The sequence below is a fragment of the Pundamilia nyererei genome, unplaced genomic scaffold (assembly GCF_000239375.1).
Source record: "Pundamilia nyererei isolate P.nyererei 1_Seehausen unplaced genomic scaffold, PunNye1.0 scaffold00025, whole genome shotgun sequence".
Lineage (NCBI taxonomy): Eukaryota > Metazoa > Chordata > Actinopteri > Cichliformes > Cichlidae > Pundamilia > Pundamilia nyererei.
In genome coordinates, this window is record NW_005187426.1 from 644,085 (window position 1) to 666,493 (window position 22,409).

The 22,409-nt window shown below is 40.0% G+C and overlaps 1 protein-coding gene across 3 annotated transcripts; it reads right to left on the bottom strand.

Annotated features, from left to right (window-relative positions):
* Positions 1–385: 385 nt before the first annotated feature.
* On the bottom strand, positions 386–21,887 carry eprs1 (glutamyl-prolyl-tRNA synthetase 1). 3 transcript variants are annotated; one of them, XM_005727541.1, is made up of 36 exons: positions 21,716–21,887; positions 19,259–19,343; positions 19,041–19,140; positions 18,804–18,960; positions 18,555–18,691; positions 18,179–18,273; positions 17,970–18,096; positions 17,660–17,852; positions 17,384–17,555; positions 15,990–16,223; positions 15,820–15,904; positions 15,629–15,688; positions 13,313–13,333; positions 11,813–11,923; positions 11,309–11,445; positions 11,011–11,218; positions 10,826–10,938; positions 10,605–10,722; positions 9,619–9,780; positions 9,271–9,438; positions 8,778–9,005; positions 7,812–8,015; positions 7,469–7,705; positions 7,125–7,390; positions 4,247–4,298; positions 3,953–4,162; positions 3,460–3,532; positions 3,264–3,343; positions 3,070–3,171; positions 2,818–2,973; positions 2,534–2,731; positions 2,222–2,395; positions 1,934–2,094; positions 1,648–1,726; positions 1,486–1,550; positions 386–1,363 (listed from the first exon to the last, which is right to left on the bottom strand). In XM_005727541.1, the coding sequence occupies exons 1-36, from the start codon at positions 21,756–21,758 to the stop codon at positions 1,213–1,215; spliced, it is 4,962 nt and encodes a 1,653-aa protein (XP_005727598.1). In that variant the 5' UTR covers positions 21,759–21,887; the 3' UTR covers positions 386–1,212. The 3 variants fall into 3 exon arrangements, with proteins under 3 accessions (XP_005727598.1, XP_005727599.1, XP_005727600.1); XM_005727542.1 differs by lacking the exon at positions 13,313–13,333; XM_005727543.1 differs by lacking the exon at positions 8,778–9,005.
* Positions 21,888–22,409: the final 522 nt, after the last annotated feature.

Sequence of the window (22,409 nt, forward strand, 5' to 3'; positions counted from 1 at the left end):
TGAAGTTCCTCGTTACGTAACAGATAAGGTTTATCATGTGAATATTGTAATTACCTTACATACTTCCTTATGCTCAGTAAACAGCTCACACACAATAATTTAAAACCCAGTGTAAATATTATGCAAGTTTACTCAGTTCTGTTTGATTGTAGTTTATTGATGGCATGTTTGTTGAAGTACTTCTCCAGCACATTTAGATTGCAAGCTTTGATATGCATAAAACTGGCACCGATGTAATATTTCTGGGTTTTTTTTTAGTTACTATTATTTTCCCATGCAGCTTTCCAAAAATAGAAAAAGATCATCTTGGACTTGATTATCTCCCCCTATTTTACCCAGGCTTAAAAAAAACAATAACAAAACATAACCACACACATACACTGGATAGTTTGCCATGGAAATTACTTTATTTTAGACAGGCAGCAGAGATCTTTCATGTGAGAGAAGAGACAGAAGGCGATATTGACAATACACATGGTTCATCACAGCTGCACCATTTGGCTCAGGGGGATAAGAGATTTTTTTTAAGCCGTTAAATATAAAGCCACATACTGTAACCATACAGACAGAGCAGGGCTGACAAAACTGCAAAACCGCAAGAGTGCTTGCAGAATTCCTGAGATAGTCTGGCTGTGAGGGAGATGGGGCTGTTGCCAGGCAAAGAGACATTGTAGTTCTCAGGATTTCCCCTCCCCATCAGTAACATTCTCATTTGAGAGTTTTACAAAAAGGCCAAACATCCTTAATTCATCAATTTTCAAGTACAGAAAATCTTGCATTTTAGGTATGGAGTTTGAAAAGTATTCAAGAAAGTGGTTTTAAAGTACAATTGTTGCTTTCACTCATCAGATGTTTGATGCTGACACACCTGCCTAACTCCTGGCCATTTCCATTCTTGTGTCCCCCTCTGGACAGCGAGTCTCTTTCTGACAGGCCCTTTAGAGGATAATCAACAATTTAGATATTAACGGCTATAAGAGTAAACATCTCTTGTCTCCGCTCCATTTCCAAAGTGTTGTAACAATGATGACATGTTTTTTTGTTTTATTTAAAAACCCAAAACAAAACAAAGAGAGCATGTTCCCTTCCTGAATCCCAAAGTTTAGTCACCTCACTTAAGTTAAACACCAAGAAGGAAAAACAGTTACAGAGAAGGTGGGAAAGCCCTTTTCTACTAAGATGCTTATTCTCTTGCCCCAGAAGAGCAGGTGCTCAGTAACTACGTCCAAACAGAGTGTAGTACTGGGCCGGCTCCTTGCCGCTGACACACTTTTGTCCAGGTTGGAGGGTCTTCAGAGGAGTGAATGGGATACAGAGACTCTTGGCTCCCATGGACGGAGCACCGGGCTCCAGGTCCTGGTCCCTAAAAAAGATCAAGCAAATAGTCCTTCAGTGGTGGAAATTAAGCACTCTGAGCACAACAAGCAAACTGTGGGGGAAATCACAGGAAACATTATGTATACAATACCAATATGTCAGACTTACTTAGCAGTGATTTTCTTGATCCAGTCCTCGCATTCAATTCCTCCACAGAATGGGATCTGGACAATCTATCAAGCAAAGGAAAATATATGAGATCAATTATTTATTCTGATGAGGAAAGACGGTGAGATGTCTGAGCTGTTGTGGCTTGTTTGTGTTACTCACCTTGCCCTGGTCCAACTCTTTCTGGAACTGCTCCATTGTGTCTGCAGCCACCATGTGACTCTTCAGATCATCTGAAGCTCTGACAAATAGACATTAACCAAGTGTTTACAGACACCATGTAATCTCACAGAATCTGTGTACACGTATGTGTACACTTATTTATATTTTAACTTTGACACTTGTATCAATTATTAAATCCTCTAACAAAAAGCCCTGTGGTAGAACTGTCCTCGACTAGGGATGTGTCCATTTGTAACAAAACCTCAGTGTAGTAGGTATAACATACTTTTTGAACAGGCTGTTCTGGATGTCCTCCAGCATGTTGAGCAGATTCTTCTCCACTTCAGCCTCTGGTATTGTCACCTTTGCTCCTGAGTCTCTCCTCACTGCGACACACTGCTTCTGCTGCATGTCTTTAGGGCCCACTTCCAGTCGGATAGGCACTCCCTGGATGAGAGACCCCAGCATACAGAACAAGGAGTCAGAAACCAAACTGACATCTGTTTTTTTCCAATTACTATCCTCTGCATCAGGTTAAAACTATAATAAGGATTATGATCATGTTGTTAATGACCTTGAGTTCCCAGTGGTTGAACTTCCAGCCAGGTGAGTAATTGTCTCGGAGGTCAGACTTCACCCTGATACCAGCCTCCTGCAGCCTTTTCAGGTATTTGGTGCACTGAGCCAACAGCACCTCCTTCTCCTGCTCTGGCAAGGTTGCGGTGATCCCACAAGGAATGATGACAACCTGGGAAAGGAAAGAGAAATCTTAGACTGGCTGTTGCAGCATCATTTACATCAATAGAATAGAATTTAAAAAAGGACCTTAACATCTTCATCTGTTACAAAAATAAAATCCCATGTGTACATGTGACTGAGTGTTCACCTGGAGGCAAGCCACTCTGGGTGGCAGCACGAGTCCCATGTTATCTCCGTGGACCATGGTGAGAACACCGATGGTCCTGGTTGTGATTCCCCACGAGTTCTGGAAAGCCAGCTGCTTCTCGCCCGGCTTCTTGGGGTCCTCAAACACAATCTCAAACATCTTGGAGAAGTTCTGGCCCAGATGGTGGGACGTAGCACCCTGAGGAAAAGGGGACTCTTGCTTCAATGCAATGTTTACTTGCTTACTTGAGTAAGAGGATTGAGAGAATAAAGCCAGTGTGTTACCTGAATGGCTCGGCCGCTGGCAGAGATGAATGCCTCCACGGTTGTTGTGTAATCTCCTCCTGCAAATTTCTCCTTCTCAGTCTTCCTCCCTTTTACCACAGGGATGGCCATTAGCTCCTCATACACCCTGGCATATAGATCCAGGATTTGCAGAACCTGCATACAGATGACGCATAAACAGCCTTCCAGAAAAACTGTACTCGAACATGTCTGCCTAGGTACGACTGTTTTACATTCTGTCATGTATATTACCTCCTCAGCTGCCTCCTCCTTTGTGGCAAATGCTGTGTGTCCCTCTTGCCACAGGAACTCTCTTGTCCTCAGGAAAGGCTGGGGATGTTTGAACTCCCATCTCTATACAATGGAGAAGAGATGCACACTAAACTGGGTGCTCTTCCATGAGCAATCTTGCAACCATTAACTAAAGAAAAGAAGGGAACACTGACCACAACGTTACACCACTGGTTGAGTTTGATTGGCAGGTCTCTGTGAGACTGGACCCACTTTGCATAGGCTGGATACATCACTGAGGTGAATAAAGAGAGATAAATGGGGTTAGGAACAATGTTAAATGTTTTCAAATTTGTATGCTGAATGTGAGTCTGCATAGCTTTATGTTAGCCAAAGAGCTGTGGTTCAGACCTGTTTCACTGGTGGGTCTGACAGCGATGGGCTCTGCAAGCTCAGTCTTTCCTGACCGAGTTACCCAAGCAACCTTAAAAAAGGGGAAACCAAAACTGTAATAACAGGATATTGCACATTTACAGTTCTATATTTTTACTACTAGTTGTATTTGTATGATTATCTCATACACGCTCTTTCTGTAAAGAGCACTCGTCTGTTTGGGCAGCTAGGACTGACTGTTTTGACCTGCTGAGAGAATTTTTACGACAGCCACCTTAAATGTTAGGACTTGAACCTTTCAATTAACCTCCTGACATCACTAGGATATAAATGACGGAAGACCATAAAAATAATGGCAGAGTCCCATTTATGGATCAAGACTGTGCTTGATCCATAAATGCATGCGCGAGCATATCATTATGATTTCTTGTAGTTGCCTATTTCTTTAATTTATGTTGCCCAGTTTGCTTTTTGTAAACATCAGAAGATGTCCGTGCAAAGTCTCATTTACCTCTGGAGCAAAGTCTGCAATGTGGGACTTCTCCTTCTCCAAAGCTGCCTGAGAGACAAACATAGGGAAGTAGCAGTTCTCCACACCCAGTTTCTTAATTTCCTTGTCAAAGAAGTCTTTAATAGACTCCCAGATTGAGAAAGCCCAAGGTCGCAGCACATAGCAACCGCTGACGTCATAGTACTCAATCATCTCAGCTTTAGTGATGACCTAAGGAGGACAAGAGAAGAATATTAACAGAAGATTTTGACTGACATAGCAAATTGTGCTGTTGGAGTAAAGGGTGATACTCACCTGAGAGTACCAGTCAGCCAGGTTCTCCTCTTTTTTGGCTTCCAGACCCAACCTGACAGGAGATATACAAATGAGTAAGAGTTATAGAAACATTTCATAGGTCTTTTAAGCACAATTTATTGTTAATCATGTGTTTCTTCGACAGAATTTCATTTATTTTCTTCACAAATTTGAGAAAGCGGTGATGAAGCACTGACAGAGAAACACGAACACAACAATCGGGTAATTCTTGGTTAGTGATCACTGCTCCTGAGTGCACAAACACAAGAGTAATGACTGCAATTTCAAGTCAAGTCCATCATGCTGCTTAAAGCAAACTGTATTTCTAAAGCTAACTGACAAAACAGAGCCGGAGCATGAGGGCAAAATGATAATCCTTTTTTTTTTGGCACAATGACACTTTTACTGCCTGAGGAACAAAATCTACTTTCTATATATCCATATAGACGTATATAAACCCTTTTCTCTCCCAGCAGGTCTCCAACTGACAGCTTCAAGTGTGCAAAAACAAAAGTGCCAAAAACAAGACTACGAGTCTAAAACCATGTTAGTATCAAGGCTTTGTACTCACAGTCTAGAACTTTAGCATGCCAACATGGTAAGCATTAATTCAGTGGGTTAGCATTTAGTAATCCTAAACACAAAACACTGCTCAGGCTGAGGGGAGTGTCAGAGCGACTGTCAGGAAACAATTGCTAGAAAATGCAACTTATTTAAAAATGTAGCTTTTATTGAACCATATGGCAATTTAAAAAAAAGATAATATTTTACATACAGGAGAATTTTAAACATTTTTATTTGTATCATGTTTGCTATTTATTACATTTTTAAGTAATATGTATTGTAAATATGTATTGTTTGGGTGCATCAGGCGTTAAGGAGTTAACTCTCCGCCTAGCCCAGGGGTCGGCCGCATGCGGCTCTTTTGTCCTTGTACTGCGGCTCCGGGTGGTTTGGGAAAATAAATTAGAAGTATTTAGCTGAAGTGTATTTTATTTGTGTTTAGTTCTTTTTTTTAACTTGTAGTTCTAAATTGGAAGATTAGTGTGATTTTGAAATATAAAAATAAAATTATATCTTATTATTTTTTCATCGCTCAAAATAAGCGTCACACTCGCGGAAGCCGAGATACCCGCCAAAACGCTGTGCATTTATCGAGACTTTCAACACCAAGTAGGCCAGTTATGGATCTTCGGATCCACATTATGTTGTTCTCCACCGTGAACTACGTTAAAAACAAACACCGCTCACGCCTCACAGATGACAGCAGACGCTGTGCGCAGAGGTTCGGGACCAGAAGTCTTATTGTAAACATATCACGCAGACCCGACGATGTTTGCATGAACACGCTTTTCAGCATCTCTTTATTGACCACTTTTCACACACGGTTGCTGTACGCATACAGCCGGCTGTAGCTTTTCAGCTCACAGCCCGACAACACAACAGCAGAGAGAGCACAGACTTTAAGGCAGTGAGGCGCGATTGCGGGTGCCGCTCAGGTGCGTCCGCCTCCCCTGCAGCGGCGCTGCAGACCACGCCCCGCCACACACATTAACCAGGTAAAATACATATTTAGGCAGAATTTTGCAAATATCTATTTTTTTTTTTTAGCAGCATAGTGCTTTTTTCCAAATTACTTTTTAAAAGTCAGGTCAAGGCTCCAAAAGCCCAAAGGCGATATAAGGGTGGCGGCTCACAACAGTTTGTTTGCTACATGGATCATTTTAGTTCAGCTGGGTGTCTTTCCTTTTGTTATCTTTCTTTAAGAGTTCAAAATGTGTTAATTACATAAATAAATGTAATTTTCTCTGTAGCACTTCATGAATTTCATAAGCAACACACCTTAGTTGCTCTGTGGATTCTTTTAAAAAGCAGTTCCATCACTATACATCCGGTAGTTGTCAAGATGATTCACTAAAAGCCAAAAATATCAACCTCTTGATGCTGTGGTGATCATAGAAAACAGATATTTCAATCTGGACCAACCATGGCAACAGTGCCCTCTCTTGACAAACGGCTAAATCATGAATATTAAAAAAATTAGTAATGTAGCACCATCTTAAAGCCAGTAATTTTAGCACACAACAGGCACTGAATATGCAGGAAAAAGCAACCACGTCAGACTCACCGAATCTGATTTCAAAAACCCTCCTCAGTCGGTAAGAAACAGCAGCATAGGCTTGTGCTTCAACCATCTTCGGTTTCCAAATCAACACACCCAAATACCTGTGTGTGAGTGTGTGTGTGCGTGTGTTTATTGTTCTAAGACAAGAAGCTGGTGGTGTTCATACCAACAACAGTCCTGCTTAAAATGTACTACTCATTGGAGTACAACCTCCATCACCTGCTGGGGGTTTCATGTTAAACATTCAAATATATGTTTACCAAACCGTGCATATTCTAATGAGCTCAAATCAGATGTATGAGAATGTGACCAGGTGTAAATGCTTTAATTTAACTCTCCATTTATTGTCAAATTTCAGCAAATTCAAGGACAACCAACTACAGACAGCTGTGCTATTTCTTTTACAATAATCTGCTTTCTTCCCCAATAAATGTTTCCCCCATTCATCACAGTCAGATGTACCCAAAGAACACATTATAATGTGTTGAAAACCCAAAGACAAACAATAACTTGTATGCAATGCAAACAGTAAAATACTACTATGTTCCTCAATATTCAATGTTCATGGTATTGCATGTAAAAAGGATTATCATTTTAGCTGAAATCATATCAGAGTTGTTGTTATGGAGACCCATTTTAAACCAAAAACTGTGTTAGCTGAAAATTGAAATCTAAATTTAAGCCCGAGCTAGTTCATCTGCATTTGGAAATATGTGAAGAGAGATGGGTGAAGGAGTACTTCCAGTCTCTCACCGTGTCTGTTTCTTGGGTCCTTGACCCTCTCCTGCACCTCCTGCTCCTCCGGAGGACTCCTTGCTCTGGCCCCCTTTGTCTCCTTTACCCTTCTTCCCTCCTCCTCCTCCACCCTGTTTCTCAGACTTGTTCTCCTTCTCCTTGCGGTTTTTGTCCTCTCCTCCTGTACCACCAGCAGCAGCCACTGGTTTGTAGTCTTGTCCAGTGAGAGTCTTGTACTTGCTCTTCAGGTCCAGTAGAGTCTTCACAGCTTCATCCACCTGGTCCTAAAAAGGAGATGTGATTGTTTATGTTTATGTCTGTGCAATTTTAGTTGTATTTAATACCACTCTGTAAGTTCTTACCTTGGGGGCCTTCTCAGACTTTAGCTTCCTCACCAGGTCTCCCTGCTGGGACACCTGTGAGAACAGCTCCTGGGCCTGAAGAGAGGAGTTAGACTGAGTGGAGGCTGAGCTGGCCTGGGTTTGGGTCTGGGCTGGGGTAGCTGGGGCTTGTAATCCTGGTTTGTAATCTTTTCCAGTATTCTGTTTGTACTCTGCCTTCAGAGCCAGCAACTGCTTCACTGCAGCATCTACTTGATCCTGAAAAAGAACCAATGGAAGGAGAAACATCAAGTCAAAGTCAACACCTCAAGGACTACTGAAAGCTACAGAGCCTCAAAAATTTAGGCAAATGGTAAAATCTCACCTTAGGAGCTTTTTCAGCTTTCAGTTTTCTGACCAGTTCTCCTTGTTCAGCGACCTTCTCATAGAGGTCATTGGTGGAGCCATTCTGGACTGGAGCGGGTGCTTTCTGAGGTGGGGCCGCTCCAGGCTTATACTCCTGGCCTGTGATACGTTTGTACTCTTCCTTCAAAGCAAGCAGCTGTTTCACTGCTGCATCAAGCTGGTCCTGAAGAAGATGAAACAAGGAAACTGTAACCCAATTTATTACGATGTTTAGGATTTTTGTGGGTAAAAATATTCCCATTCTAGTGCATGGTGAATATTGTTTTCCCACAATTTACATGCTGGCGACAGCAATCAGTTTTTTCTATCAGGTGTCAGATCATTGTATTACCTAAGATTGGTCACGCATTTTTGATGTTAATTCAGACATTTAGCAGTTTTTGCTTATAGCCTTGTGTTCAGCTGTCACTCTGATCAGAACAATCCCTCTGGATTACCCTCTCGCAGACAGCAGTTAGAGGAAATAGGTAATTTGGTAATAGTAATAAAGCAAATACACACATTTTTAATATAAGCACTGTTATAATTATGTTAAGCACATGCCGATACGGAACATTTACTGCAAAATTAATTTAAAACCCTAAAACAAAGTTAAAGTAGTGCAGAAAATGTGTGCAAATAAAGCACTGAGTGGTGACACATAATTCATGCCAAAATAAGAGATAATTATCTGTACCAGCCCTGTTACCAGGAACCACGTAATGCTTCCAAGAATAAATCTAACTGGTTCGGCACTGAAGCCATGATAGGACGGATTGTTTAATTTAACACTTGTGTGTGTGTCTGAGTAACATTAATAAGTATTAGTGGTTTCAGACTAAGTAACTCCAAATTTCTGACATCCGATTTCCGAGGTGACCGGAATGTGGCATATGAATAAGGCAGGAATTTTTCTACTGTCTGTATTCATCATGCATTTGAATACCTTGGGGGCTTTTTCCGACTTCAGTTTCCTCACTACCTCTCCTTGCTGTGCAACATGTTCATACAGGCCCGAAGAAGAAGAAGGTGGCGAGGAAGAAGAGGTGGCAGTCACGGGAGATGAAGCAGAGGGGGCGGGTGTGGCCATCCCTGGTTTATAATCCTGACCGGTGAGCTTTTTAAACTCTGCCTTGAGAGCGAGGAGCTGCTTTACTGCAGCGTCAATCTGGTCCTGGTACCATTAAAAGTGATCTTATAGTAATGGGTATTTCAGAATAAGCTTGACTGTCATGCAAATGGCACGAGGAGGTGGAACGGTCACTGGACAAATGTTGTGGGACATCACAAGGGAAGGACCAGACAAGTGATTTTTGACGCACGAATTCAGCGGATATGAGATGGGACACAAAAAACGAGCGGACAAACAACGTGGGGCATAAAACGAAGATCTGACAAACAGATGAGGATGTGACTATGGATTGGAAAATGCCCTTTACCTTTGGTGCTTGCTCTGCTTTCAATTTCCTGACCAGCTCACCCTGCTGGACAACACGACTGTATGGACAGGACGTGGAGTCTGAGGAAGAGGTAGGTGGTGCTGGCGTTGAGGCTGGAGGAGCCATGCCTGGCTTGTATTCCACACCGGTTTGCTGCTTAAACTGCTCCTGCAGATAAAGAACAGATGAGACTGTCAGTATTTTTTTTTTTCCAAGCAAAGCCCTTTTTGAACATCAACTCCTGACAATTTCTAGAGAATTTGGATTTAATATTTGCCAGAAGGATCAGAAGGATCACTTCAGCACATGTCTTTATCTTTATAATACTTTTATTTAAAGCCAGCATACCTTTAGAGAAAGCAGCTGCTTAACAGCCTTGTCCACTTCATCCTTGGGAGCTTTGGCAGCTTTGAGCAGGCGGACAGCTTCGCCCTGTGCTACAATGCTTGAGAACAGGTCAGCTGCTGGGGCTGGCACAGAGGTTTTAGGAGCCTTGGCAGGGCTGGCAGGCTTATACAACAGAGATGAAGATGAAGAAACTGTCAGTTACCAGTTTATCCAAGATGTCTCACATTTTTATCCCATTTTATTCCAAGCTTGCATGCTAAGCTGATGCCCTGAAGGCCCTAGATGGCAGGGAATTTTATTTATTTACTTTTATTTTTAGAAAGACGCTACAAACATAAATATTGTTAGCCTACTGTTGCTAACAATAAAAAAAGAACACGTGATAAAACTCTGAAGAAGTAAAGAACCAGAAAAGTGTTATGACTTCATAGTTTTAGCAGATAACCATCCATTTATCTTTTATCCATAATAATTAAGACAGGTATGGGCAGGTTTGACTTTCCTTTGGTGTATATACACACTAGGACATAAACACACACACACACACAATACATTCTCTTCAAAAGTAGGAATGAATAAAATCCACATAAAATTCCCAGAATAAAATCCTTCACACCCTGTGTGACCAACAAGTATAATAGAAGGAGGCTAGCTTTTCACTAATATTCAACTTTTAAGCTAGAAGCTGTCAGTTTTCAGGCAATAACAAATAATAATATAAAAGGCTGACTGGTAGCTTTCAAACTGGGCCTGAACCTTGTTTAGTTTTCACCTATTATTAGTCTAGCATTTGCTTTACTGGTTAAACCAGTTAGGATTCACAGGGTAGGTTCCTGCTACTGCCACTAATTGTACTGTGCTTTTTGTTTCCGTCTTAGTACATCCAATGCAAACATCAGAGCAAACTTTAAGTAATTCAGATGACTTCATGTCTTTCATACAGGACCATTAGGCGTATAATTGCAAACCCCTTACTGAATACTCACTGTGTTGTCAGAAGCCTGAGTCTTGCTCTTTTCCTTGGATCCAGCTGTTGGCATCTCCTTAGTGTGGCCATCTGGAATGTAGATGAGCACACAAGGACTCTCCTTACAGCTGTTGGGACTGCAGACACAACCCCAGTTAATAAAACAGTAATACAAAAAAAATGGATACATGCCCAAAAGGTGTTTTGGTACTGAGCAGATTCGGGTTTTCACTTCTTTACCTGAGTGGCTCATAAGGCTGGTCACAGATGTAGAAGCCCCGCCTCTGGAGCTGGATGATGTCACCTTTCTTCAGGTTCTTCAAACAGGGGTCACCAAGCATCTTTTCTTCCAACTGAGATCAAAAACAGATAATAAAATAACCACATCCATGCAGTATAATGCACACACAGAGCAAATAACTGACCTTGCTATGTTTATTAATGTAGTCCTTGAAGTTGTCGTCTTTGGTGATGACAGCTTTGGAGATGAGTGGTTGATAGTTGACGCAGATGGCTGGCACAGGGAGGGAATTGTTTGTTTCAGCCAGCCAAGTGATCTTTGTTGTCTTCTTGTAGTCTTTGTTGTCCAGATTCAAGCTTGCCTTCATGGACAAAACCTTTCCATCAGCCCCTCTAAGTGATAAGAAAGGGCGACAGCATGAACAGATCAGAGGGAATTCTGATTCTTAAAAGAAATACAGATCATCTAAACGATGGTCATACTTGTTGATCTTGGTGATGATGAGGTTGCCCCAGTTGATAAAAGTAACCGTCTCTCCCTCTGTGAAAGTCTCAGCATCGGCTCCTTCAATCAGAACTCTAGGACCATACCAAACCTCCTTCATCCCAACCTCGGCATTCTAGATAGGCACAGAAATGGCATCAGCTCAGTAGCACTGCAGCAAAGCTACATTGGTAAGTATGCATCAGTGAACTGACTCATGCTATAGTCAAGTGACATAAACTGCAGTTCCTGGAGTGGCTGGTTTTCAAGTAAGGGAGAGTCAGTCCTTATAGCAAAAGATGCTGAATGCTATTAACGGAGATGTTTCAGCTAAAAACCAAGGTGCTCTTCCCAAAAGAGAGTAACACAAGACATGTTAGAGCTAAAAAGATTTTTAGGAATAAAATCAGTTACAATGAGATTTAAATGACAGCTGTTTTGATGGGACAAACTGGACAAAAATATGCAAGTAATCAAAACAAAACAAAAAAATCCCCTCAAACCTTGGGATGTTTGGCAATTTCCTTCATCTCCTCTGTAGCCTCTGGGACGGACACTGGCACCACATAGGAGCTGGATAGAGCCGTGTACCTGGGAGCTACCGGGTCTATAACCTAAAACACCAACAGAGAGAGACACATATACACACGCAGAGGTCAGTAAAAGAAAAATCTGCACTTCACATACAAAAAGCTGAGTAATGCAAGAAAAAAGCAAAATATGATGCAACTTTGAAGGCTTCTCCAAAAAGAAACAAAAATCTGGACAGAGACGCTTCAGCTCAGTAAGCGATAAATAAAACTAAGCCAGAGGAGGAAAAAAAAGATGATTTCAAGAGTGAATAATGACTGTATGCAAGTTGGGAAACAAGCTTTTATTCAGCTGCTTACTCAGTCGCTATCCGCTTCCACTATTTTACCAGCCAGCCTGGATGTAAATGACAACTGAAGGATTTGAAAAAACGTTTTCATAACTGATTATAACGTATCGTACACACACTTTTCATGTTGTTCCACAAAGTTATTTATTGAAGATCTAGTCATAAAAGTCACCATTTCTCACAGATACTACTGCTAAAAAGTTTCAAGTCATTTTGTCTATTTAAAAAAATCTTTTTTAATATAACAAAAACATTCAGAAAAGTTGCAACCATCACTGATGTGCTTCAGTGGCACACGGGTTTCTCTGATGCAAGTTTACTATGTTAAAGATCAACAACTTTGGTTGATTAGAATATCAGCCCTTGTGGGCTTGAATGTAATCTTAAAATGGGGAGAAAAAAGCAAAAAAAAAAACCCAAAACAAAACATGGTTTTGAAAGTTGTCAGGGTAACAATTCACATATTATTTTCATAAAAATCAAGATCTCATACACATTCTGTATGAAGCCCTTTACAAATTGTCTTACCAATATGTACCATTTTATGAATCTGCCACTGGAAGACCTGTGACCTGTTCACAAATTAAAGACTTGGGTGTTCTCACTCAGTAATGCATGATTAACTATATGAAAGGGCAACTTCTTCATCACAAAAAGTACATAAATAAAACTGAAGTGGCGTAAAGGATGAAAAAGAGACAACAGATTCATAGGAAGATAAAGACAAACTGCCTTTTTGGTTATAAACGTGCTGTTCAGGGCAGTTAATATGGAATATATTGAAGCATTTCCTGTATCTTCAGTGAATATGCTTTAGATTTGACATTTGTTCAATCTGTGTAAACATGTATAGAATAAAAACAACCATATTTACTTTACTCAGAATGTTTGGGAAGGGAAGCCAACAGTCACGTGACCCTAAATAACCACTATTTTAAAAACCTTATTTTGTATTGACTTAAAATTGTCTGTTGCATTGTGCCAACCTATTGTTTGGAATCCTATTGTTTGGGCTGGTAAAATAGCGCAAGCCATTGGCGGGCTTTCAGATTAACCAGCACATGATGGAAGCAGGGAGAGTGACAATGAGGAAGAGCAGGAGGAGCAGGAGGTGGAGGAGTACCTTCAGACAGCTAACGGGCAGCTTGGAAACAGAAGAGTGAGATGCTGTTTAATGTCAGATACGATAGAGGAAGAGAGAGAGGAAGAGACAGACACATTTACACAGAATGATCCATTCACAGAACTTATCCTTGCTGCTTTGTTACACTCTCCTGATTTGGTTTGTGTCTTATGTCAACGTCCAACGTCCTGACCACAAATGCATGTATGAATAAAATAGTGAATTATAATTTTTTCAAATGGACGACAGGGAAATCAAAACAGGGGAAGCAGAAGAGGAAGTGAAAGCTGAGTGATGAGAGTAATAAGCAACTAAAGAATAAACTAATATGGAGCCTACTTTATTTCACTAAGCTTGGTGTAATTATCCATTACATTCAATAAAAGAAGACTTATTCTGCCTTGTTTTATCTACCAGTGGTGCATGACCCATTAAGCATGTGTCTCTATGATGTCAGTAATTGTGGATATTGCTAATATGGTCATCAGTTTGCTGTCAGCATAAAAGCTCCTCCCACATGCTGTTAAACTCTGGCTGCCCTTATTAACAGAAATCAGAATAAAGCTTATTTAATGGAGGGTCAAGAGCTACCGTGGGTGAATTGATTAGCTACATAATGGTCGAGTTTAAGATGAATAAGGATTATATTGGATTATTAACCCTTTAAAACCACTGCAGTACAGTCCAAAGATACAATACACACCTAGAAATCAGCTTTGAAGTCATGTTTTGATTTTACACAATGTGGAAAAATGGCTACTATTCAAAAACGCCTAAAAATGGCAGGTATATTACTTCAACAACAGGAAAATATTTTAGCCTTGTCAAACAGACCAACAGTGTAAAGTTCCTAAAAACTGACCTAACCTGTTCTGGCACATAAGACTAAAGCACACAGTGGAATCACATTCACTGAGATTCATGTGGTCCAAAACAAAAATGAAAGTGATCATTAACAAATATGTAACAGGTAACAATTATTATTATTACTATTATCATTATCATTACAACTCATCACCAGAGACAGAAAATGTGAGATTTATTGTGTTGGCCATTAATGCCCTATTTCTAACTTGATTTTGGTTGAGCTTAAAACATAAGTAAATAAGTAAAGCTAAATCAAATGCTTTCAAACCCAAATGCCTGCAAAGACACTAGGATGGAATGGCAGGAACAGTACGAGGCACTGGTGAGTAAACTGTCTGTTAAAAAGCTCCATATTTGAAGATTTATATAATAAAAGGAAAATAAAAGGTGAATTAAAAGCAGACGGCTGCTCACAGTTACAAAGTCTTGATTAGCAGAATAGAATTAGACAAAACTCATCTCTTAAATACCTGTTAAAAAAACAAAAAAACAACAAAAAAAAACAGCCACCTTAAAACATCCCCTTGCTAGCATGAAGAAAGTTTATGAGAATAATGTAACTATCTGACAACTGCAAGGAGCAGCTGGTTAGTTGAACATGCACACGAGACCTTTGCAAAAACAGAGACAGCTGTCTTTAAATCGACCTCACTGCGACATGATCACTGCCAATTGGTAGCTGTTGAATTTAACCACCCTTGGATATAAATCCTTGTATAGGTCATACGTTTAAAACAGACTTTGTTTTTTGTTTATTTTTTGAGAAAAAAAAAACTGCTTTCACTTTCTTTACATTTAAACTGATGGTTCACACCTTCTTCCTGACTCTGGGATGAAGCAGCAAGTGCCAGCAAGGAAGACCACACAGAGGAAGCAACACTGACGTCCAGACAGTTGAAAATGAGGACATCAAATCATGAATACCAACATACGTGGGACATGAAATGAAGCACCTAGTTTGGTTTTTCAGGTTTTCTGTGTTATTGGGGTTAATAAGCAGGCTGAGATTGGGGGTAATGAGGCAGAAGAGGAGGTGGCAAATGAAAGCATTTAAGAGAATGAAAAGAGCAAAGCCATGCCAGCAGTGAATTTGCAGAGCCTGTTTTTTTACTACAGATTCATTACATATACTTGAACGCTGGTAGATTTACACTTATACCTCTATGCTCACACGTGACATCTCTAACATATAAGTCAGGTTTTGACTGAAGAAAAATCCAAAACTAATTCACAAAGCAGGAAATAAAGTTATTTTGTGTGCAATTTAATATATCAAACTTATGTTCACTGTGCTCATATAAGCCCAATAAATACATTTATTTGTGTTGCTGCAGCAAAGCTAAACAGGCTTTAACAACAACTGATTAAAATTCATGATCAGAAACATTTTAAATGTTCTACTGACAAAAATTTCGACACAGATGAAATATAACAAAATTTTAAATGTACCTTCTTATTGAAGGCCCAGATCTTGTCCCACTCCATGTTAACCACAGACCTTGATCCACCCTAGGGAAAAAAACAGGGATTAATAAAAAAAAAAAAAAAAAAAAGCACATTTTTATTTAAGAATGTACTCATTTGCATCAACATTGTGGTTTTCACTTAGCACAGATTATTGCATCTTCTTTAAAATGCACCTGGGCTGCTATGAACTGCTTCAGACCCTCCACAGTCATTCCTCTTCTCAGCACTCCTCTGACAGTGGGGAACCGAGGATCATCCCTGAAGGACAAGACCCCCAAAAAAGTCAAAAGAGCACTTAAAGGGAGAGAGAGATAAAAAGCAAAACAAACTAAGCCAAACTCACCATCCATCAACATATCCCTGATCAACAAACCAGGTGAGCTTCCTCTTGGAGAGCACCGTGTTGTTGAGGTTGAGTCTGGCGTACTCCCAGACATAGGGCTTCCTGAGGCCCAGAGCATTGATTATCCAGTAGAACTGCTCATCACGATCATGATACTCAGTGGTCCTAAGAGCATGGGTAACGCCCTCTAAGCTGTCCACAATGGGGCAGGCAAAGTCATATGTTGGGTAGATGCTGAAAGCAAAGATGAGATGTATTATCAAACTTAATTATCTGAATGTGCTCAATTTTTACCACACACACACGCCGTGATTTGTTCCAAGGTACACAAAAACACAGCAAATTCAGAGTGACTTCTGTTATGTGCAACAATAATGCCTTCACTGACCAACTGCTGCTGTAATGACCAACCCGTTAACTCAACTTGAGTGGTCCAGTCAACTTTAGAAAACATTTTAACCTTTTCATGCATAGCGGTCACTACAGTGGACAGCTATTCAAAGGCTTTTCCCTTGTATTTGTGTCAGTGTTGATGGTATAGTTGCACATAAACCACTGCATTGGACACTGATGTGTCACTCCATACACATCAGTTATCCACCTAAGTGGATATGTAGAAAAAACTCTTTGAAAAGTACATGTTTAAAAAATGAAGTTCAAAAATCTTTGTTTCATGCCTAAAGATGAATAAAAATACTTAAGAAAAAAAATCCTGATTGAGGTTGTCATGAAAGGGTTAAACCCTGCATGGATTACGTTTATCGCCAAGTTCTATATGATTGCTTGTTTTTTGTCAGTGCGCATTGCTGGCTACTTTAGCATGCATCTAAAAAACAAACAAAAAAAACATGTGTCTCCATTTTTACTAGGCGGACAGTTAACATCTAGACAGACCTCATGAGATATGTGATAAATGTGAAGAGCCACTACAAAGGCTGTGAATAAAGCTCAGAAATTTCCACGTATTTAACAAAAAAAAAAACACAAAAAAACAAAAAAAACAACAACCTTGGTTTCATGCTGTTCTCTTTTGTTAATGCAAAATGAAAAAAAAGAACAAAAATGATCAATTTGACCAACTAAAATAAACCTACAACACAATATGCAAAATCACAGGACAAGTATGCCACACACATTTTCTTTAATACAAATTGAAAAAGTGCAAATTATAGTCAACATTTTGGATGCCACAGAAACTAGAGATTAATTCCTCATCAATTTTAGGATTTTGATTACTGGAATAAATAAAAATTGTTATTAATACCAGAGCAGTTTTTGAATAACATGACTTCCTCTGTTCGTGTTAATGCTAATTTCTGCTTTCTACGCTTTTCTTTTTATTCTGTGTATATAAATGCTACAATTCAGACTAATAATAGAATAAAGCCACATACTTGTAGGTGTTTCCTGTGCGAGGGTGGGCTGCGTTCTTGCAGCGGTAGAGGGTGGGGTCTCTCATGCAGCCATTGTTGGAGTTCATGTCAATCTTTGCCCTCATGCAGCATGTCTGACCGTACTCTGTTCCCGCTTTCATCTCCGACCACATCTTCATGTTCTGCTCCACGGCTGCAAGAGAGAGACACAGAGAGGAGTTGTATAGAAAAATCACATGTTGCTAGGCTTCAGCATTCACTGACAGGTCATCATCATCGTCCCGTCCTAAGCCGTACAATTGTTTCTGCAGGTGGACTCAACACGCTGCTCCCTCTCCTGCTTCATCTGCTCAGGTGGGGTGTTGTCGATGTAAGCTTTGCCCTCAGCAAGCAGCTTCTCTGCAAACTTCATTATAGTGGGAAAGTGGTCACTGGTGTAAGTGAACTGGTCTGGACGGATCTGGAGCATGGCAACATCTTCCAGGATCACCTAAAGAGCAGCACAGCAAAGAAATGTGAACACAAAACTTACACTTCATGGTTTTTTTTTGTTATTATATTTATTTATCCAAGTAACAACAAAATAAATAAATAAATAATATCTTACCTTCTCAAAGTCCTCCTTCTCCTTCTCAGGGTTGGTGTCATCGAAGCGCATGATGAGCTTGCCTTTAAATGTGACCTGGTAGTGCTGGTTGAGCAGGGCAGCCTTGGCATGTCCGATGTGCAGGTATCTGTCCAAGGGAGGCAGAGAAAAAGTTAGGGAAGCTAGTAAATTAACAAACGTTTCTTCTAAACTCCAGATTCAAGTCGTACCCGCTGGCCTCAGGAGGGAACCGAACCACCACCTTGCCCATCTCAGCTCCTGGCAATTCCACAAACTTCCCGACATCCGCCTTTTTCCCTTCCAACTGTGAAAATGACACAATCAGTCAAGAATGGAATTAAAAAGTGCATTTATATCTTAATCTTACATGGGTCACAAACATAATAATCAAGCATTAAACATTCAAACATCAAAGTTTAATGTACCAGTTTCGTTTAAAGAGATAAAAACAACATGTTTGGTGGCTTTATAAACATTAACATCTATTCTTTTTTCTTTGCATCTTCAGGTTAAGGATTCGGGTCATGCTCACCCAGTTTTACAATCATAGTTTGCCACAATGAACACTGACAAAATAACACTTACTTTGTTTTTGTTCATTGAAGCCTTCTTACTGGAGTACTTGTTGCCCACAGCAGTGAAAGGAACTTGTGAGCTCAGGAAGAAGAACCAGCGGCTGACATGGGAAAAGGATTTGCCCTGCTTTGGCCATTCCCCATGATCTGTGGATAAAGAGTCACAATCTGTAGTGCTGATTTTAAAATGTTTAGTTACATATATTTCACACTAAAATCAGTCAGAGAAAAAAGCTGTTAAATCCTGGATGTTACTGACCTTTGAGAGCAGCCCAGACAGACAGGTCAGCCAGGGTGAGGGCATGCCCAACCAGGAAGGTCCGCAGTGAGAGAGCCTTGTCCAGTTCAGCCAGTGCCACAGTCAAATCTGGCTGATTACACAGACTGCGAGCACTAAACTCCAGCCAGTGGTCAACCTGAAGACATCATGAAGAAAAAATTAAACGAGCATTCAGAACAATTGCAAAACATCACAGATATGCACAAACATACACACCTCAGTCTGCTCCATCATGTTGGATCCATACAGGCCAAGAGCAGGAGCAACCCGAGCCAAGTAGCGACAGATAGAGTTGTCATCGCTGAACTGGACTGAACTGAGAGAAGGAAAATGAGAAGAGACAGTTGAGATAAACGAATGTAAACTCCACATCTCTTATTTTGTACAGCATGTAAATTAAACTCGACCTGCAGCTCGATAATTGTGGCACCTACTCTGAGATGTGAAGCCGCGTGTCTTTGCCTTCCTCCACTGATACCTGCACACTGCTCTTCACATGTTCAGCTGTCAGAAGTGCCCCTGCAAGACAGACAAGACAACACAGTGTTTTTTAGTGTTTTTACTCTCACACTCCAAAGCACAGCTCCAGAAAACAGTCAAATTTGATCAATGCATACCTGCACACTCAAACAGATATAAAATCTGACAACCAGGTGAACTGGTCCAGTGACACAAAGCACGCAAGCTGCAATCTTTCCCGTAACTCTGCACAACACCTACCTTAAGTTCAGTCTGCTTCAAACGCTTTTTGTACTGAATCCACATTCAACTCCAGACCTTTTATCTGCTTATTTCTTTTCATTTGTTTTCAAACTAAACAAACCGAACAATGGCATAAGCTCACATACAGACAAAATTACATTATTAGTTGTGTTACAGGACTCACAATTTCACAGTAATATTGTAACAGTATGCCACAGTTAATCTAGGAGGCCAATAAAAATTAATTTTTATTTCTGAGCTCATAACAAGCCTTGGTAAAGAACTCAAATAGATAACCCCCAAAATTCTGTAATCTGCTACACTGAACAAGCCCATGAGACAGAGTTGCTGAACATTTCATACACAGAGGTGACGTTCCTTTGAATAACTGATGTAATCTTTTGATGAGCATGCCAAACATTCATAGAGCTACCGTGAATATTTTCTAAGGATTTTTACCACACTTCACTAGTGACTGCAACATACAATTCCTACTGCCAGTTTGACCGGAGTGATTCAGAAGGCGGACCCTCGCCGTTTCGTAGAATATTGTAAAGTCATGGTTCCCTTGGAAAATGGCTTAACATTCATAGAAAATCTAAAGCTGTGTGGTGGGTGTCTCCTCATACTGTGGAACACAAGTCCTTAAAAATGATGTAAGTTGTAAAGACCAAAAGAAGAGCAAGGTTTAGAGCTTAATTGTCTGCTGTAGTTGCAGTAAAATATAAATATAATAAATATAAATAATATAAATATAAATGACGTCCAAACAAATAGTACCCCCTTTCCTCCAGATTTTAGATAAGGCAACAGAGTCCAACTTCTTGAAATACAAATAAGTGATACTTACTGTGTACTTATCTTTGTCATAGAATAATGAAAGAGCAGACCTCACCTGGCCATGAAAAGTGCCTGTCCAACTAATTTTGAGCATCTGAAATGGAGGACTATGTATAAAAACAGCAATAAACCCAAACCAGTGCTTTTGTTAAACCTCCTGAACTAAAGCTGAAAGTCTGAACTTCAATCACAATCTTGATTTTTTCATGTACAGAGGCAAAGGTGTAAAGAAAGTATCTAAATACCTACAGATTTTATTGTAAGGTTTATATAGTCATATATTGGCCTGTCTACAGCTGGTGTATGCATGCTCTGTATAAATATGCATGTATGTACAGCTGTAACTGTATGTTTACAGGTGCATTCCGGCATATCACCATTATAAAGGAAAGCTTCTCTCTGAATTTGTTGTGCCCTCGCATACATTCCAAGCACCTGCATTTCTAAAAAACCGAAAGAACACAGTGCAGGAGTAATCATCCCCATCCAGTTCTACTACGTTTCAGGAGGCTTGCATCAGCCTGCTGTGCTCAGTAAAAAAAATAGCTACACAGGGGCGCTGTTCAGCAATTATGAACGCTATTCATTTCATTAGCTTGCTTTTGGAAATAACTTCACAAAAATAATCCCTATAAATTATTTTCCACAGTTGATTGAACGTGTCAGAGTGGTCTGCCACAATGCATTCAGTTTCAGCAGCTTATAAAAACCGAAAGCTGCCCAGCTGAGCTAACCGGCCGGTCTTTAGCTAATGTCAACGTGTCAACCAACGTGTTTCATTTCCAAGTTCAAAAAGACTTTTTATGTGTAGTGTACTCATGATATGTAGATGTTACAGTGGAAGCAGGTGGATAAGAGTTAGAACCGCTGTTTTGAACAAAAAGAACATTTCGTGAACTGTTCACGTGTTGTGGTTTTGGTTTCAGAAGTGCCTATTGGCTAGCTAGCCTTAGCTAGTATTTGTATGCATCTACAGATCACCAATCTCCATTGATTTATGGATGAAGTCACACTCTTAACTTCATATTTTATTTGAAACAAGAGCTACAACTCATTTCACGATATTTTAACACTTTATATCATCTGCTATTAAATTCGGGTCGTGTACAATGATCAAATATAAGTCGTTTTAATTACAAAATAAAACTCCAACTTATTTTTTTCACATCTTCATGTCTGTCTTAACAAGATTCATCACAACGACTGATTTTTGATATTATAATTATATATTTTCCAGTTTAGTATGACACACAGGTGTAAGAAAGCTGATGTCACTCGCAACCTTTCATGCACACACACGGCTAATAGCAGAAAGTCACGTTATTTGGGGATCTCAGGGTGTAACTCACCGAGAGGAGGATTGCTTGTGTTGATGGTGAGATTTAACGCCATACTGCAAAATCCGGCTTCCACACAGGTGGTTACGAGACCCAGCTGAAGTTAACTGGCATGTACAAGAGGTCCACAGCACAGAAAACACTACTCCAGACACAGGAGAGAGAACGAGCCGAGTCGTTCTTCTTCGCCTTCCTTTGCGATTTACGGCAGCTGACATCCCTTTGAGTTACACTACTGCCCTCTTCTGGTTGTAATGGTCAATCGTCTGCTATGTGATCTATGCAGTTGTTCAAATCAAATTATTTCACATAATTCCATTTTTACCAACTTAGATTAGTTAAAATCTATGAAGATTTACCAAGAGTCAAAAGTCGCACCTTTACAGTTTGTATCTTATCAACCCTTTTGCGATTCTCTTGGCTTTCATTAATAACTATAAGGTCAAGAAGATAAAGAAAATTGGTATTTTTGCAGGAAATATGAACCATAAAATTATTTTAATGTTATATTGATGTTAATATGTATAATATTTTCTGTTCAATACAATGTTTTTCTTTTTCATCTTTCAGCTCTAGGCCTGTGTAGGGTCTGTCTTTTCTAACATGCCGACTAACGATGTTGTCAAAGAATAATTACAATACTTAAACAGTGCTTCAAGATTGCATTAACTGGCTAATCCTTGATCATTTAGCTTTAACTTTATAT